This window comes from Apis laboriosa, unplaced genomic scaffold (genome assembly GCF_014066325.1).
Source record: "Apis laboriosa isolate Shangri-la unplaced genomic scaffold, ASM1406632v1 scaffold39_cov144, whole genome shotgun sequence".
Taxonomy (NCBI): domain Eukaryota; kingdom Metazoa; phylum Arthropoda; class Insecta; order Hymenoptera; family Apidae; genus Apis; species Apis laboriosa.
Window position 1 is genome coordinate 2,295,642 of NW_025223140.1, and position 20,467 is coordinate 2,316,108.

At 34.8% G+C, this 20,467-nt stretch overlaps 1 protein-coding gene across 1 annotated transcript in view; it reads right to left on the reverse strand.

Moving 5' to 3' along the window:
* Positions 1-17,566, reverse strand: part of LOC122715679 (neuropeptide SIFamide receptor-like) — a 77,131-nt gene extending 59,565 nt beyond the window's left edge. Inside the window, exon 1 of the mRNA XM_043938050.1 lies at positions 16,515-17,566. Coding sequence (XP_043793985.1) covers positions 16,515-17,058 — 544 coding nt within the window. The 5' untranslated portion in view covers positions 17,059-17,566. The remainder of the gene's footprint in view (positions 1-16,514) is intronic.
* Positions 17,567-20,467: the final 2,901 nt, after the last annotated feature.

Sequence of the window (20,467 nt, forward strand, 5' to 3'; positions counted from 1 at the left end):
TTAGAAGGAATATCCAACCTAACCTGTTGTCAGAGAAATAAAACTACAACGAAAAAAAAAAAAAAATAATAAATCTTCTCGTGTTGTAAAACAAACATATCGATAATTTGAATTTCTAAAATAGAAGAAGGAAAGGATAAACCCATATTTTCGAGGATGTACGAATAAAAATGATTTAACTTTTTTCCCCTCCCCCTATATCGAGATGAAAGCCAGAATTATTAGTTTCCAATCGGTTTTTTAAGGATTATCGATGCGAGACGGTGTTGATCGGTGTTTCGAAAGGAGCAAAGTACGGATCTGGTTAATTGGAAATTGCTCGGTTCATTTGAGAACGAACGCGGATGACGCGAACAATGGCGCGGTAATTCGTGTGTGGCGGCTCTTTAAGCCAGCTTTTGTTAAAGGAACGCTGTCACGGTCAACGCGGGGGACTTTCTCTTCTCTAATCTCGCAATTCGTTTCGAATGTCAAACGTAGAATCGACGAGCTCTCTGAAATGAAGTTTAAGTTTATTTTACTGCTCGATTATATTCGAGCATTTATCGACGTGTAATTTTTATTTTCTCAATTTTATTATTTACTCTCGAAATTTAAATAACGTGGAAAAACACGTTAAAAAAGTTTAGAAAATTAATCGAATCTGTTGAGTGAAAAGACTTAAACAATTGCATAATTTTATAAGAGTAAGAATTTTTTAATCGTCTTTTAAATATATATGAAATTTTTTTTTTATCGATGTAAAATGTAAAGATGGTGAGAAACTTTTGCGATCAACTGTATCCTTTCGATGGAGAAGTTTCCAAGTGTTTAAACGCCTTGCTTCCGGTTTTGACGGTCCAACTTTCCAAGCAAAGTTCACAGTTTCGTATTTTGTTGCTGTTGGACTCATGCTTCGCCCAGAGATTGTGTCTCGTAACGAGAGTTCGAGGAATTGTTATTGCAATGGAAAAATCGTGATAAATAAAGATGATTATTCAACGATGCAATATTCAACTTGAGCAAATAGTGAATTAATTAAGGATCGGAGAGGAAAATATTTATTTGACGATCGATTTATTTATTATAACTTTTTTTATCGTTTATTTTTTCAAAAATATTAAAAAAAAAAAAAATATCTTGAGATATCCGTTGAAAGATCACCGATTAATTTTCTTTTCTTTCTTCGTTATTGAAAATTCTAAAGAATCTAAAGAGAGGATGCTGCTCACTCAAGCATTATTCATAAATGAATAAATTACGCAGACGGGGAAAGCTTTGTTCATTAATTCAAGCGTTGAACGTTCGTGGAAGGAAAGAACGATTATAACGTAAATACTTGACAAATTCGATGATATCTTTTTCTTAAGAGGTTCAAAGTAAAACTCGACGGATGATCCGTGTCTCTTGCAACTTCGAATCTTCGAAAGATCATCGAGACGAGTCGAGAACAAATGAAACCAATAGTAAGATAGTAATATTTATTACTTAGGAGAGAAATATTCTCGGATAATAGAGGATAAGAAAAGATCGACAAAAGGAATCGACATACGTAGCATAATTGATTATCCAACTTGAAAGTCACTGTTAAATCGGAAGTCTGACAAGGGCAGGTCGTGGAAAATTTGATAAATTTGAAATATAGCTAATCAAAACTTCGGATCGGAAATCTGAGAAACGTCCCTGAGATCGTCGAGTAATCGAAAGTTTGACGAACTTCGGATAATGGAAAGTTTATACGAATATGAAATGTAGGCTGCTGAAAATTGGATATCCCGGATTTCCACGAAATCTGACGAGTGTAAAATTCAAAAAGTTTTGATTTTACCCCCGAAAAAGTTCAGAAACTTCGCCCAATGCAAAGAATCTGAATATTAAAATATAATCCAAATTTGATCATACAAAATCCAATTTTAGAAACCCGATCCAATAGGGAATCCAACGAACCTAAGCTCGAACAACGAGAAATTCGAAATAAAATCCGAAGATTAAAACCAAAAAAAAAAAAAAAAAAAAGAATCGAGCGAAAAATCTAAAAAAAAAAACAATCCATAATAATCGCAACTTGAATACGCAACAATGGAGCGGCGTGTTTGATAAACGGCGGACGTTTAACCGGTTGGAAGACGCGTGGGCGGTCGTCTGAGAGGGGGGGGGGGGGAGAGAGGATCGAAGCACGAGGGAGGTTGGAACCGAGCCCCAATTTCCGAAGGAGAGAGACTCTGAGAAGTGGTGCAGGTTGGAGGGTGCGGGACGCGGTCACCTCGGGGCGTTCACCCCTTGCGAGCAACCAGCGCACTCGATACACTCACCCCTGTCTGCGTGTGCGGGGGCGTACGTATACCCAAGCCACGTCTATCCGCGACCTGCAGTCTGCCGTGCACTGCCGCGGCTGTATCTAGAGGAGAGGGCTGCTGCTGCTGCTGCTCGCCGCTTTCCACCCGCCGCTTTTATCGTCGTCCGGTTATTTGATCGCTCGTGTAAATAAATTTAGCACTTTTCCACCCCTCCTTGAACGTTGCAAATCGTTAATTTTGTTTCTTCGTGTTAAAAATTCGAGATTGAATTAATCAAAAAATTCTTGGTAAGATAAAAATTGGTAAAAATATAAATATTCAATTTAATGAGATATATTGATTAAATGATGGATCAAATATTTCAAATAAATTTATCATTGTCAATTTCATTTTTTTAAAATATATTTAGATTTTTTTTTTGTATTAAAATTAATTAAGAATGAATTTATTAATAAAATAAATAAATAAAAAATAATTAAATATATAGAGATAAATAATAAATCAATTTATTGGTATTATTTGTGGAATTAAATTTCATTAGAAGTAATTTTAAATACTATATGATTTAAAAGATCAACTCTTAAATTTCAGACATCTAATGAAATTTTAAAAAATAATTTTTTTAGAAAAATTTATTTTAGTTTGACAAACTAATGTTATATTATTAACTAATTTTTTACATTTGTTTATTAATTCAATTTAAGAAAAAACTGAATGAAATTGATTCAATTATAATTGGTATAAATCTATGATTTATTCCACAAATTTCTGAACATTGTCCAAAAAAAATTCCTGGTCGTTTTCTAATTAAATTTAATTGATTAATACGTCCTGGAACTGCATCAACTTTAATTCCTAATGATGAAAAGAAAAATTAGAGTAAATATATGATATTTCTATATTTATTTTAAAATCACAAACCTGTACAATATTATTCTATCGTGTGATGCTTTCAATTTATTATTCGTGAAATCTAAAAATTTATTTAGATTTGTAGATATAGGAACAAAATATTTTCTTCTCTTCTTTTTTTTCTTTTCATTATTTGAAATTTTCCATCAGTTTTGGAAGAGATGAGGAATAAATTCGTTTGAAATCTGTGAAATCTCAATCGGATTATTAATTTAATAAAACGTGTTTATATATATATATTCGAGGTAACGTAACGAGGTTTCGATAAATCATTCTGAAACGTGTACGTATATTCTTGGACGGTGAAATTTCACGAAAATTTCGCATGCATCTTTCACAAATGGTTGCGCAGGTCGTAAATTTATAAAGCTGTTTCGGGGAACGTGCAAGATAAAGTTAGAAAGTCGCAGTCTAATAAGCCGGTTCCATGGCACGGGGCTATCAACGAGAATTCCAACTTCTTAAATGTAAATAGCTGGTTCCGCTCATTTCCTACGATGCAAGTAAGTGAGGAAGGAGCTAGGGGATTTGAATTGAAACGAAATAAAATAGCAAAGATTCATTCATTTTATTCAAACGCTTATCTATTACTCTACCGAAAATGTAATTATATTTCGCTCAAATATTTTCCTCTATTCAATTCAATTTTGTTTACTGACCATAAATAATTAAAAATAAAAATTTTTAGATTCGTTCTTCAATCTTTGAATAATCCAAAATTTCTTCAAACATTTGCCGCTAGAGTGTGTTTGTGCATATGAGAATGTTGCAAAAATTTATAGAATGGAAAATATAGTACCTCTTTGAAATTTTCTCAAGTTTTTCATATCTCTAATTTTTTTAAAACATCCCTTACATGATCAAAATTACAAAATCGTTCGAAATCAACTGTCAACTCTATTCACTTTTTTCTCCAACGTTTCGTCGATCTATCGCCGATTCCACGACCTAATTATCGGCGGATCGATCGCAACAATTAATTTGACTCGTTCTTTTCCTCCTTTTTTACCACGCTTCCCCCATTCCCCTCCGCTCCTCTCATTTCTTTTTTTTTCTCCTCCTCCTCCTCCTCGTTTTCGTTACGCCGTTAGCCCCGGAAACGAGCTTGAAAGAATTTCCCTCGAAATGGAAAAAACGTCGTTCGACAGACAAGGAACAAGGAAGTTACAGGGCTGGTAACAGTTGCTCGAAACAGCGGGGGAGGGAAACTTCTGCGGCTGACTGTGCGGGATTAATGAAAAATCACGGTGGTGATCAAAGGATAAGGATCTCCATTTTCTTTTTTTTTTCTTTTTTTTTTTTGGCAACGACGGAAAGTTGTTTCGATGAAGTTCGATAAAAAAAAAAAAAAAATATGGAAGAGAAAGCATATGATGAATTTTTGGATTTTATAATTATCGAGAGCATGCAGAGTCTTGTTTCGATCAATTTTCATTTTTTGAGGAGGCGAAATCTAAAATTTTTTTAATATTTGTTTTTCTTTGAGGAAAAAAATATTCAGATTTTTGTGCTCTATATGTAATAATGCGAAAGAAATGTTTGCTGCATACACAATGCTTTATGCATACAAAATTTCATGGAAATGTGGAATTTTTTGATTAATTGATAAACGAAGAGAATAAATGAGAATAAGTCAAATCTCTATTCTTTCGCGTAATAATAATAATTAATCCTAAAATGCATTTAAACGAGAATAGGTAAGCAACTTAAACTTCCAATGGTTGCAAATGATTGGCCCCAGACCACGAAGAAGCTGTAAAAACAGTGTTGATTAACGATCGAGCCAAGTTTCGGTTGGGTGAACACACTTTATTGAAACAATTTGTAATCTCAGAAGCAGGAAACATTTTCGAGGAACACTTGCAGCTGTTCCCCAACGCCTCCTCAATATGACTGGATTTTATTAAAATATCGCTAATTGGAACACGGGTGATAAGTTGTTGATAAGATGATATTGTCAAGCGATTTGACAATATTCCCTTTTGAAAAGTTGTTCGAAAGAAACTGTGCGAGCAAATCTATGTAATAAATTAGAGGATACGGATAAAAATTTGGTAATGGAGTGTTTAGATTCTCGGTTGGAGGGGCGATCTTATTTAAATGCAATCCGGGATTTATGGGTAATCTCTGAGACATTTCTATTTGAAGGAGGCTTTCGGTAAAACCGGAAGATGTACGATAACAGGCTATAAAAGTGACTTTGATTAATGTGCAATAGTTTTTAGACCACAATTCGTTTCGTTCTTGTCGATCCTTGAGACACTTTAAATCCACTTTCAATCTCTAATTTGATCAACTTTTGCATCAACATTCTACAATAACAATATCACAATTCAATTTTTTGTCCTTGGTCGAGAGTACACACAGCAGTTATTATTAATAAAAATAATTTAATAATAATAACACGAGAATAATACATGCACTTGGATATTGTTGCACAGATTTTAATTTAATAGTTAATTTAATATTTTCTCATTGAGCGTAAATAATAATTACAAATTATAATTTTCCTAGAATTTGATCCGTGCCTCGATCTTTCCTCTACGAGGTACAACGAACTTAAATTGGTCGTAATTCGTTCCATAAAGATAAGCTGTACGTGAGTCGAATGACAAATGGACCTGCGCACTCCTTACTCGCTTTATTTTCCACGGCGTGAACGATTAAACTACCTACGAAACAGGACGACACTCGAGCATCCTCCTAAAACGAACAAAAGAGAAGGTCATGACCTGGACAAGCGCTACTTCTCGAGATGCTTAAACCATCGTATATATAAATAACTATACAAGTGTCTGAAGATCGACGAGTAAATTTTTACCTGACGGAAAATTTAAAAAGAATTATAATTAAAAATACAAATACAAATACTACTTTCTTATTAAAACTTACTATAACGATAGTTTCAAAGTTAGTTCCGAAGTTACGTTTTAAAACGAATTGATCGTAGCTCATTGTTAGATGTTAAAAATAAAAATAAAATTTAATTTAATTTAAATAAAAATAAAAAAAAAATAAAATAAATATTTATGGAAGATTATTGAGCGAACTTCAAATTATTTATGAAAATATGGATACTTTATATTTTCATAATTACATTTTATAAAATTTAGTGACAGATTTTCAAAAATTTAAAATAAAGTAAAGAAAAAATTAGAAATCAATGAAAATATCCAACAACTTATTTCACATAACTGTCAATTATAACAACTTACTTTAAACAAGAGTATAGGATTATTTTTAAATCAATTTAGAATTTTCAAAATATCTTTATTAATATCATTATTTTTACAAAAATAAATATAAATACGATATATTTAAATCATTATAACTTGGAAAATAGTAATTCTAAATCAATATATATATATATAAATGTACACAAGTGTCTGAAGATCGATCAGTAAATTTTTACCTGACGAAAAATTTAAAAAGAATTATAATTAAAAATACAAATACAAATACCGATATAAATTTTCTGATCAAAATTCTTCACAATTTGCACGAGTATAACTTTTAATTTCCACTAATGAAAAAATTAAATTACGAGGCAACGATCTCGCCATTCTCCACGGATCAGGAAAAGAGAAAAAGCCGATTTTCACGGTTACCCGTCCCGATGGACACCGCGCGATCACTCGGCCTCGAAAACCGCCTTTTTCCACGACTGTAGGAATCGAGCGTAGCCAGGTGCGCGCTTTGAAATGGAAATTGGCACCGGTCTCGGGATTCTGGACTAACGACACGGCAAATCGAATTACCAGCAGCGCCGATCATCGGGGCCACGACGCGGCCGATTTCGCCGCACCGTCCCTTTGAATACCAAGAGTAACGATTAATCGAATTAACGAGGCCCCTGAAACGGGCGTTTTTCTCTCGCGGAGATCAAATGGATTGGCGCGAAAGGAAGGAACGAACAAGACGTGTAAGAGCAATTTTTTTTGTAAATTCTTACTTTTCGAATACCACCCCAAGAGTAACGATTATTCGAATTAACGAGGCGTTTTTCTCTCGCGGAGATCAAATGGATTTGTAAATTTGATTTCTTCATTTCTTGTAAATTCTTCGTTAAAATTGATCGAAATTAATCGTGTATTCCGTTTGTATTTTATTTTCGCCGTTCTCGATCGATTCTGATATAAGGAATCGCGTGCAAAGTGTTTATCCCTCCAATATCTTCTTGACCCGAGCGATTTTTCGATTTCATCAGAAGCGAAATTTCTGGACTTTCGGTCGAGTGTCCTTGGTTGTGGATCTTTGGAGATCAACCCGCAATGAAAGTTCGTCTTCGGTTATGTATTTGGCAAATACTAGTGGGGTAACCTTGAAGGACGAGCGATATTGAAATACTTCCGAGCTGGATATTCAAGATGCAAGATAGCTTCATAGTATTTTCAATAAAACGACGATGCGTGCATGTGATGTTAATGTGTTATTGAATATCGATTTTATATTCTAAGGTAGTAGCCCCACTATTCTCTACGAAAATCTGTATCCGGTATTTAGTAATTGGCATGCTACCAACTGATTGAAATAGTTTCTCACGTTATCGTACATTGATTTTCCGTCCGGATTAAACGATGATAAAAGTTGGAATTTTTCTTTTTTCTTCTTTCGAAGTAATAATGGAAATGGAATTACAATAATTCATTGGAACTAATTTCTGGAATTAAAAAATATTTTGTAATTAAAATTCGGTTCACGGTTCATGATTTTTTTTTATTTAATAATAACTTTAGATCAATTCCAAAAATTTCGTTTCATAAAATCAAAATATTTTCGATTTGGCTGATGGAACAATAACTTTAATAAAAATTATATAATTTAATGATAATTTAAAGACTTTTTATACTGAAAGTCTAAGATAACATCATTTAAAATTTTTGTATTTCATGTAAAAAAGCGTGAGAAAAAATTAAAATTTTTATCATTAAAAGGTAAAGGTAAACCATGCCATTGAAATTGGCTTTTTGATTCATCTCGATCAATTTAGATATAATGACTCAAAGTTTCCATAAGTCTTCATTATACATGAGTCTTATTGGATATTGTAACTTATTTATTATTCTGTAATAGCGTTTGTCAGTTGTCTCGAGTGTGGAATAGGTTAGTGAAACGAGTGAAAGAGTCAGAGAAAGCGAAAGAAGATGAATGGTGAACGATCGAAAATTATTCTTTCCCTTACACGACGATATCTCGGAAGCCAAAAGCCGTATTGAGATGGGTAAAAGTGCGTTTTAAAGAGCATGATTCCACGCTTTCAACTATCCCTCACTCGTTGACTGAAAATTATTATCTTCGAAGTTACAACGATGTAAAGTTTTCCTAATTTTAGAGTAGAATTTCTAAGGTATATTAGCGATAACTTAGCGAATGAAAAGTCCAAGTAAACGACAAGGACGGATAATAAATGATTAAAAATTATTCTTTTCTTTATACAACGATAACCGAGAAACTGGAAATCGTATCGAGATAAATGAGAAAGCATTTTAAAGGGCAAAGATCCGTTTCCAACGATCTTTCATTTATTGATTTAGAATTACTATTTTCCAAGTTATAACGATTTAAAGTTTCCTTAATTTTAATACGATTTTAAAAAAGTTTAAATTATATATATCGTATTTATATTTATTTTTGTAAAAATAATGATATTAATAAAGATTTTTTGAAAATTCTAAATTGATTTAAAAATAATCCTATATTCTTGTTTAAAGTAAGTTGTTGTAATTGACAGTTATGTGAAATAAATTGTTGGATATTTTCATTGATTTTTTCTTCGCCTTATTTTAAATTTTTGAAAATCTGTCACTAAATTTTATAAAATGTAATTATGAAAATATAAAGTATCCATATTTTCATAAAAATTTGAAGTTCGCTCAATAATCTTTCATAAATATTTAACATCTAACTATGAGCTACGATCAATTCGTTTTAAAACGTGACTTCGGAACAACTTTGAAACTATCGTTATAGTAAGTTTTCGTAATAAGAAAGTTGATGGTGAAACCAAGATAGAAACATTAACATTAAGTAGGTTATCATGAATCAATAACGAGTTGCTAACCACTGTGATTCGAACTCTATTTAGCTATTCTATTTCATTGTTCCAATCCAAGTGATATCAATTTTAATCAATATATTATTTCGTCAAATCCTTATAGATTTTATACGAAAATAACGTACTTCAGCTGTTTTATATTAGGAAATGCAAGTGAATTTATCCGGGATCCAATAAATTCGCCAAGTATGTACTCCTAGGTATTTCAACTTGAATCTGCTATTTCATTCCTTAACAAGTAACGTTATTACAAATTCCCTTCTTTATTCTTTTATTCTTTATTCTACAGAGACCAGAAAAACTTTTGTTCCTCCTTATTCCTAATCCCATTTTTATATTATATATAATATAATGGAATACAATAATGTATATTATTGTCAAAAAATTATTACTCAATTGACGACTAATATTGGATTACATTTTAAGTAAATTTTCAGTATATTTTATTTAATCAAGCTTGCTTTTTATATTTCTATATTCCTTGAAAGAAAATCCGGTATAGTCTAGTGGCAAATTTTCAATTCTTTCAACTATTATTACAATTACTGTTTTATGCATAAAATAATTTTATTTCTTTTAATTTAATATAATTCCCAATTTAATAAACTTCCAGTATATTTTATTTATTTATATATTTAAGCCTATTCTTAGAATATAATCTAGTGGCAAATTTTCAATTTTTCCAACTATTGTTACAATTATTTTCAATATATTTTTTTATACACAAAATTCCTCCATTGGTAAATTGTCAAACCTTGAATATTGGATTATGATTTAAATAAATTTCCAGTATATTTTATTTAATCAAGCTTGCTTTTTATATTTCTATATTCCTTGAAAGAAAATCCGGTATAGTCTAGTGGCAAATTTTCAATTCTTTCAACTATTATTACAATTACTGTTTTATGCATAAAATAATTTTACTTCTTTTAATTTAATATAATTCCCAACTTAATAAACTTCCAGTATATTTTATTTATTTATATATTTAAGCCTGTTCTTTATATTTCTACTTTTTAAAAAAAAATCCGGTATGGTCTAGTGGCAAATTTTCAGTTCTTCTAAATTTCAATATTATTACAATTGTTGTTTTATGCATAAAATAATTTTACTTCTTCCAATTCAATATAATTCCCAAATTGGAAAATTTTCAGATCTTTCAATTATTATTACAATTATTATTTTTTATTTTTTTTATTTTTTATTATTTATGCATAAAATAATTTTAGTTCCTCCAATAATTATTATTATAATTATTTAATATAATTTCCAATATATTTTATTTATTTATATTACTTGTTATTTATATAATCATTATATATATAATATATCATTTATTATTTATATTATTTTTATATAAAGTTGTTTTTTATTTCTACCCCCTGAAAGAAAATCTGGTATGGTGGCAAATTTTCAGCTCTTCCAACTATTATTACAATTATTGTTTTATGCATAAAATAATTTTCCTTCCTCCAATTGAATATAATTTCCAATATATTTTATTTATTTATATATTTAAACCTGTTCTTTATATTTATACACTTGAAATAAAATCCAATATTTAGTGGCAAATTTTTAGCTCTTCCAACTATTATTACAATTATTGTTTTATGTATAAAATAATTTTACTTCCTCCAATACTTAAATTTTCAATTCTTGCATATTGGATTATATTTCAAGTAAATTTCCAATATATTTTATTTATTTATATACTTAAGTCTGCTTTCTCTATTTCTATTTCCCTGAAAGAAAATCCGGTATAGTCTAGTGGCAAATTTTCAATTCTTCCAATTATTATTACAATTATTATTTTATACATAAATTTTAATTTTACTTTTTCTACTGATTTTCAGTCCTTGCAACTATTACAATTACAATTATATTTACTATATTTCGTACAAAACATACTACCACGCAAGATATTAATTATAATTATAATTAATTATAATTAATTATTCTACGATCAAGAAACAAAACCCCACTTCCTTACAACTCTTGCTTCCACCCGAAGCAAAATCGAGACCAGCAACAAAACCCAACGACTTCCAACTTCGCAAACACCATAAAAAAAAAAAAAAGAAAAAAAAGACAAGCATCCAACGTTCCTCCATGTTTGCTCTCGAGCAATGGCAATAAAACCAAGCCATAAAACCCACTTTAATTCGACTGTTCAACCAACGTTTATTGAAACGTTCCCCCAAATACCCCCCTCAAGAAAGCGCGCCGCGACTTCCGACTTTCGAAACACCCTTTCGAAACCCTCGTTCGAAACGAAACGTGTCCGTGGCGCGATTCCAAAACACGGGAAAACCCGGACGAATCGAGAACCGGCGGCCGCCAATAATTACGTTATAACCGCGATTCGTGGCGGGTGAGGGCGGGGCGAGGGGGAGGAGAAGAAGGGGGGGGGGGAGAGAGGCCGTGTGTAATCGCGCGCGATTATGTTACACCGATGTCGGTCAACTCTTCCCTTTGACTATCGATCAGTGCATAATAACGCGGGAATAATGAAACACGTGGACGGGTGGAAACCGATTATTCCTCCCCTTCCGCGATCGGGCCAATGATTATTGACGAGGGGAAAATATTTACCTCGAATGATTCGTATGTGGATAATAAAACGGATAATGAAAATTATTTGCAATATGTTAGAAATCTTTTTTCTTTTCTTTTTTGGTATTAAGTAATCAATGTTAACAAGGATTGCAATGTGTTTCTCATTTTGAGAGAATTTTGAAAGATTTCTTCTCTTTGGAGTGGAATATAAAAATGGAGTTGATATATAAAAATGTTGAAACTTATTTATTAAAGTTTGTGTTTAGAATGAGAGAAGGATATTGCTTCTCTTCGTTACAAAAAAAAATAAAGAAAAATGAAGGGAACTCGAGAAAGAGAGAGAGAGAGAGAGAGAGAGAGATATCTATTAATAACGTGAAAAAGGATTAATATGGAGTTCGACAGAGACGTATTCGGTGTTTAAGTAAACGTAAGAATAACCAGAGATCTCGAACAATGGATAATCGAGGAGCGAGGGGAAGAAAAGGGAGGACAATTTTCAGGACAAAAGTCATCCGGCGATAGCGAAACTTCTTCCTGGCGAGGAGGCGAGCAATCATCTCACCAGGGAGGGAAAGAATGGAAAACTCTTTCCCATCATCCACGACAAAAACACCAGCTCGAATACGGGTTCAATTTCGTTATAGACTCTCGGTTTTTCCGCAAACAGAGGGGCATAACAGAATTTTATCATTCCGTGTGGATGATATTTTTCGGAAGAAAAGAATTGCTTTTCCCTTTCTCCACGTTACAATTTTATTCTCAATAATCAGCAAAATATTTGTAACACACGTGTGATTATAACATAATCTTTCAACGTAACTCCTTTCCTTCCTTCCTTCCTTCGTGATAATGGAGTGTTTCAATTTTTGGATGGAAAAAATTAAATTCCTAAGACGCAGTTTTAGACACAAGGGACCAGCGGCCATGTCCCACTTTTAATCGTATAAATAAAATCGAACAGACATTTCGTACGAATTGATCAATAGGCATGAAAGATGGAATGCTAGGTTACTTCGATTCACGTCTATTTGAATATTTTTCCATCTCACGATCGAATTTATCCATTTATCGTTATCATGAAAAAGATAATCGATAATGTTTATAAATTCATAAATCGTGTCGAAAAACAATGAACAATTATACGTGTTAAAAAATTAACTTGAATCGTTAAGAATCTCTATTCGATTTATATATAAAAATATAAAAATTATAAACGTAATAAAATATCGTGACAACATGGAAAGATATAAATTGGAAGGAGCTCAAAGGCATCATTTACAATCCTCAGTCCTCAGCGTTGGAACTTAAATTCGCAGAAATAATACTTCATTAGCACTCTCTTTCGTGATAAACTTTCGAGAGTGAAAACAGAGAGGGGGGGCCGGTTTCGCTTCATTTTCAGAAATTAACAATGCAAATGTCGCTTTTGATCGCTGAAAAAGGAAACAGATGGGGAAAGAAAGATTGGATAACGTTTAAGGCTACTTTCCCCCGTGATAAAAAGCTGAATTGAAATTTCTTGGGATTGAATCAAGTTGGAAACGATGGATTATCTTGAACTCGAAGATACTTGGAGTAAAATCGATGACTTAACTTATTTTACATTATACACTGCGAAAAGGGAACTTTGTTATAGTATTATCCAAGCAGATAATTACGTTTAAAATCGGTTCGGCGTGAACTGTTCGAATATATTTGCATTAAATGAATGTGACAAAATTCGAGCTAATCGCTTGATTTATTAAATAAACCGATTAATTAATCTTATCAGTTTGACATTGTACCGTGCTATTCACAAATTTTGTTAATCCAATATATCAATTTGATCAATTTTTTCGTATCTTTAATTTTCTTGTTTCAAATTTATAGCCAAAACAAAAATTTTTCGAAATTTCAATTTTTATTTTCATTTTATTTTCATTTTAAAAATAAAAATGTAATAACTTTTTCGTATCTTTAATTTTCCTCTTTCAAATTTATAGTCGCATTAAAAAAAATCCCAAACTCCATAGTGTTTCGAAATCTCGATTTCCAGGTAAAAATAAAATTGTTTAATAAAAATGTAATAAATATTTCGTACTATGAACGTTAATGTATTTTGTAAAATTATAGATTATCTTAATCTAAAATATATCTTATTATTAAGATCCCTTTTCCTCCCTTCGTGACTTCCTTTCTCTACATTTAAAACGACGTATCATCAGCAGTAATCTTACAAAGTTTATCATCCGTTTCTCTTTCATTCGGGTAAATGGAATATCAAAAATTAATGCAATATACATTTACTCCCAATAAAATTCTGTAAACTAAATCCAACTAAATTTTCTTTTCCATCCCGTTACAATTTAATTTGCACAATGAAACAGAAACGAAACTAACGAAAAATTAACTGGAAGGATAATTCGAAGGAAATTTTCACACCTTTCCTTTTCCAGTATCCGCCCCTTCAATTTTTCATCCGTTTGCAAATGCATACGCGCGCAAAAAGAGAGGCGAAATAAAAAAAAAAAGAGAGAAAAAGCACGAACGAGACACACTTCTCTCCTTCGTGGAAGGAAAATCGCGTGAATTTTCAAGAATTTTCAAGAAAAATCCAAGGACTGGAAATAGTTTACACGGTGAACGAGTCTGCACGTGCCCCCTCTCCCTCTCTCCCGCCGAACACTTGAATTCCTGCCCGTGGAAAACAAGCGGTCTAAAGCGTGTTCGCGGCGCAAGTGCGTGCTAATGACGTCGTTAGTCATTCGACACGCTGACAATTGCTAGCCGAAGGAGGGAGGAGTCTCACGGTCGAGCACCGTGTCTCTGTCCGCAATTATCGCGACCTTTGCGATTCGAGGCGAGACGGGACGGATTCGGATCGATCTCGTTTCTCTTCGAATTCAGGGGAATTCGTGCTTTTGGGGGAAAAAGAAACGGCGGAAATGGAAAAGTTGCCGCCCGACTGGACACGCGACGTTTTTCAATAACACCGCCTTTTGACCATTGTGATTTAAATGGAGATTCTCGCGCGGGGGAAAGAAAAAAAAGAATTTAAGAATCGACGACTTCTCCTTTCTTCTTCTCTCTCCTCCGCATAAATTTTACGAAGTTGAAACAATAGTCTCGTAACTTCTATCCTCTAATATTCATTGCCATGGGAGAATTTGAGTCCAATGTTTATTAAACGAGCACGATTAAAAAAAAAAAGAATAAAATATTCTCAAGTTTTATAAACAATTATACAATAATAAATTTTCAATGATTATTATAATTTGGCTATTTTTATAGATTGTCCCCGTAATCATAAGGATATCATGACGATATATTTATTTATTTACTGGTTTAATATATTCTATAGGGTGTCCCAAAAATATGGGAACACTGGAAGAGATTCGAAAATAACTTTTTCGAAAAAGTTTCCAGGCAAATTTATTCATCGTTTGTCAATCGTTCGAAGGTTTCCTGCTCGACGTTTAACAAGGATTAATTAAACAGGTCAGTTAATTCCAACTCGAAGGATAACGAACAAATATAATTTCGTGAGGGAGGTCGATTAGGCGTGGATAGTTACGCAGGACCTGTCCGTTTAATTGGGCTAAATTCGAAGGACGATTGCGAAAGGATCGTTTTGTAGATTTTTTCCCAAAGTCTTTTCCCTTCGTCGAAGGGGAATGCGGATATTCAGCAGGGATTTGAGAAGATCTAAGGTTCCAGTGTCTTTATCATTCGTCGCGAATATTAAATTTTATCGATTTTAATATCCAGAGTTAAAATAAGAATTAATTCTTAAAATTATTCTTGTCAGAGATAAATAGAGTGAAAATATTTGATATTTATATTCTCTCGAAACGTTTCCTCGCTTGTTATCCCTTTTCCTTTCCACAACTCGTGCAAGATTCCGTGCAAATTGAAAAAAAACTCGTCGTAAATTGGAGAAAATCGAATTCCAAAATTCATCGAATCGCGTTCGACGCTCTATCAATTGTCCAATTACATTTAATCGAGAATTATTGTATCTTCGTTTTTCCTTTTTTCAAATTATCGATCATCAACGAATAACCTCGATATAACATTATTCAAAATTTCCATTATCCACGACGGGCAAGTGGAATATATCTCGGATGAAAAATTCGAAAACTGTTCGAAATTAAATTTTACAACCCGTTCCGAAGGCCGGATTGGAAATCCATAATTCCAAACTAATCACCCTCCGCGATCGATCCTCCTCGAAAAATTAACCCCCTCCCCTCCGAATAAATCGCGGAGGCAGCGCGCGTGGAAATTGAAAAGAGGAATCCCAACTTCCTCCCCCCACGGGGAGAGAAGAGCAAATTTCGAACGATTTCCATTATAGAATAATTTATCCCTCCCCCTTTTACTCGGAGATGAAGTTGTCGGCCCTTGTGGCGGAACCGCGATGCGCCCAATCGTGCATCGAATCGTGAACGCGGCGTAGAATCGCGAGGGGATCGATTCCACCCCCTTCCACCCCTCGCAGCTGGAATCGCTCGCACGCATCCCTTTAATCGGCCCTCTCTCTCTCTCTCTCTCTCGCAAAATTAATATTCCTTCTCTCAACCTCTCCAACACCTCTGCAACTTGCACCGTTTTCGGGTGTAAAATAAATAAAACTCTAACACTTTCTCACCAACCAAAACCTTCGTTCGTCGATAAAAATTTCACGATCAAAAATCGTGAGATTAAAATAGACGGGGATATATAGTACTCACGTACGAATATGTTGCTCAACAGTGTGGCCGGTAGGCAGAACACGATGACCAGGACGTCGGCCACAGCGAGGTTCACGATGAAGAAGTTCGTGACGGTCCTCATCCGGGGGGACCTGTACACCACGGCGATCACGAAACTGTTCCCGATCAGACCGACCACGAATACGAGAACGTAAGCGACACAATAAACAGCCGACATCGCCATGCTGTGCCTGTACAATCTGTCCACAGGTATGACCGGCGCGTCAGCCGCGGTCAGGTTCGCCGTTTTGCTCGCGTTCAACAGGCCCCCCCCGTGCCCCTCCTCGATCGGCGCCCTGCCGGGGCTAGTCGCGATCGCCTCGGCGATCAGGCTGTTCAGATAATCGCCCACCTCGTCCCTCATCTGGAGGAGGGTGGAGACGGTGGCCGGCGGGACGGCCGACACCGTCGTGCCCGGCCCATTTCCGTTGTTGCTCCTTCGGCGGGGGTCCACGTCGAACTCCTCCGAGTCCGGCAAACGAAGCGATGCCATCTCCAACAGGGGAGACGGTGGTTGAAGCATCGGGGAGGATATGTCTCGTTCGTCTACCGTTGTACAAACGAACTCCACGTCGTTTCGACCATCGGCGGCCGACGCACCCCCTTTCCCCTCCCCCCTTTCGAGGCACGGAGCCTAGCCTCCCGGAGGTTAACGAATTAATTCGAAGGAACGATAGCTAGTGGATTCAACGGATGGAAGTCATATCATATCCGTTTGGAGAGAGAGGAAGGGAGAGAGCGCGTGGTCGACGGGTTCGACGCTCTCCTCGAGAGAGAGAGAGAGAGAGAGTCAACTGGCACGTGCACGAGAGTCCATCGAGGCTGGCCGCATCCCCTCGTATCGAGCGCGGGAGACCGAGCTCTCTTTGAGGTGAGGAACGATTTCGATTCGAAGGAAGGATGAGAGGGAGAGGGAGAGAGAGAGAGAGAGATTTGGAGGGGGTGCAAAGGCGAGCGTGTGTGGAGAGGGCGCGAAGAGGAAGTTGGAACTGGAGTTACGATCCACACTGTTAAAGGTGTCCCGCGGCCGAATGCTGGGCGACTAATGAGCTTGGTTTAGAAGACGACTGCCGACTGCCGCGAGATGCACCCGTAGCGGCGAGCTGTCTGCCGACTCTGCGCGACTGCGCAAGCGTACCCGTCCACATGCACCCGCATGCGAGCTACAGGAGGAAGATCGCGAGCGCAGAGCGCAGCTCGAGGCCGGGAAATTGGAAGGATTTCGGGCGAAACTTGTTGTTGGACGAAGGTAAGGGGAATATTGGAAGGTGTAAGGTATCTGGAATTAGAATTTCTTCGATTGATTCGACTTGTTGAAACTTTGATCACGTGTCAGAGATGACACGAAGAAAATTGATCGTTGAACTTTTTCGAAAGCCATTTTGAACGTTTGTTATTTCTGAAGAACTTGAGAAACTGAATAAACTGAACAAAGTAAATCTAAATAATAAATGCATAAATATTATACGAATCTTTGTACATTTCTGAAAAAAGAATCATCCTTTATATCTTTCCACCCATGATTTTACATCCTATTTTCGTTGTATTCCATTTTGAATGTTTGTTATTTCGATTATTATCGATGTCTGAAGAACTCGAAACTGAATAAACTGAACAAAGCAAATCTATTATCATTTCGTTGTATTCCATTTTGAATGTTTGTTATTTCGATTATTATTGATGTCTGAAGAACTTGAGAAAATAATAAATAATCTAAATAATAAATGCACAAGTATAAATTATTTGTACATTTCTGAAAAAAATCTTCCTTTATATCTTTCTACCCATGATTTTATATCATTTCGTTGTATTCCATTTTGAATGTTTTTTCGATTATTATTGATATCTGAAGAACTTGAGAAAAATGAATTGAACAAAGTAAAATCTAAATAATAAATGAACAAGTACAAATTATTTGTACATTTCTAAAAAAAGAATCTAACTTTATATCTTTCCATAATTTTACATCATTTCGTTATATTCCATTTTGAATGTTTGTTATTTTGATTATTATTGATGTCTGAAAAACTTCAAAAACTGAATAAACTGAACAAAGTAAATCTAAATAATAAATGCATAAATATTATACGAATCTTTGTACATTTCTGAAAAAAGAATCATCCTTTATATCTTTCCACCCATGATTTTGCATCGTATTTTTGTTGTCCATTTTGAATGTTTGTTATTTCGATTATTATTGATATCTGAAGAACTTGAGAAAATTGAACAAAGTAAAATCTAAATAATAAATGCACAAGTATAAATTATCTGTACATTTCTGAAAAAAGAATCTTCCTTTATATCTTTCCACCCATGATTTTACATCGTACTTTCGAACGCTGGAGACCCGGAAGAGAATCGCACGAGTATCGTGTTTCGAAAACTTTCGGAACGCGATAAAAGTTCAAAGTTCCCCAAAACTTCCTTCCACGCTTTCCATCCCGACTTTTATTCCTTTACCGTTTATTTAAATGAAAAACTACCCTTCCTTTCGCCGATGATGTTCCGCGTGACGAGGATAACGAAAGATATGAACGAGAGGAAGTACGAAGGGTAAAGATTAGAAAAGGGGGAAACTTTATTTTCGAAACGATCGCCAAACGTTCTCCTCGTGAACGCCCACGATGAACTTGTGATTCCTCGAAGGAGGAAACTTTGCCCGAGTTTCCATCCGCATCGAGACACCTGCTTCACAGATTTCGATCGAATTAAGAATTTCGTTCTAATAATAGCCGTACCCAGAATACTTTTGCCATCTTTTCTTGTGGCTCGAAGAAAATTAAACAATTTTTTTTCTTAAGAAAATTCTTCGATACCTCTTTCGTTGTCAAAGCTTCGATTCAATTATTTTCATCGATTGTGGATATCGTAACTGTACTACGATCAACGAACTTTTATTCCAACTTTTAACGAAATTAAATTTCGCTTTAACGCGGGGGTCTCGAAATATTTCAATAAAGCGAGGGCAGGAAATATAATCGAAAATCCTGGGACGGATAGGAACGATCGCCTGTCCACCGTTATATTAAAATTCAGCCCAAGAATTTCAGAAACAAAATACTTTCCCGTGAAAAATCCGGAACACACCTACTCTTCGACATTCCATATTCCGGGAATAGAGGGTCGATTTTTAAGAATCCCGTTTTTGCACCCTTCGCATCCCACGTCCGAAAGATGAAAGAAGCGATCTCGCACGCCTCTCTCTTCCTGAAAAGGCTCTCGCCGCACAACTTCCGCCGAGTTTTGTAACCGAGTTTTCCACGACTCGTCGGATAACCCGTTTCATCCTTGGAGCCGCTTCGAAGCTTGGAAGAAAGATTTCGTTACAGTTTGGCTACCGGTGAAACGTAATATCTCGGTTTCCGTTCATTTTCCCGGCCAAACGCTCCATTCTTCCCAGCTTCTCCATCTTTTTCTCGAGTTATCCTTGATTTCCTCCTTGTCGTTGTTTCATTTAATTTGAAACCAAAACTTGAGATTCGATTTTAAAATTAATTCGAGATCCGAAACGGAGGATAAATTTTCGAAATAAATTTTTTTCGAAAGTTTAAAATTTCGTCGCACAAATCTTGTAATATTTTTTCAACTTTCGTGGTCTCGACAAGATTTAATATCGTTAACACCTATAAAACAGAGAGATTAAATCTAGAGTAAGGGAAGTGTGGCTAATCGATCGAAACGGAAGAGAACGTCCCATCCGCGCTCGAGGATTCTTCTTTCTCTCGGCGGAGAGGATGGGCGAAAGGAGGGATGAGAAGAATTCTGGGAAGTCGAACTGGCGTTTCACGATTCCTGAAAAACATGGAATCGATCGGAAGACACGTGTACGACTGAAAGTAAAAGCCCGCAATGCGGGGAGACCACCGCTCTTTAAGCCAATTGTTTTTCTTCCACAGTGGATGTAATAGTTTGTTGATATTAAATATCCCATT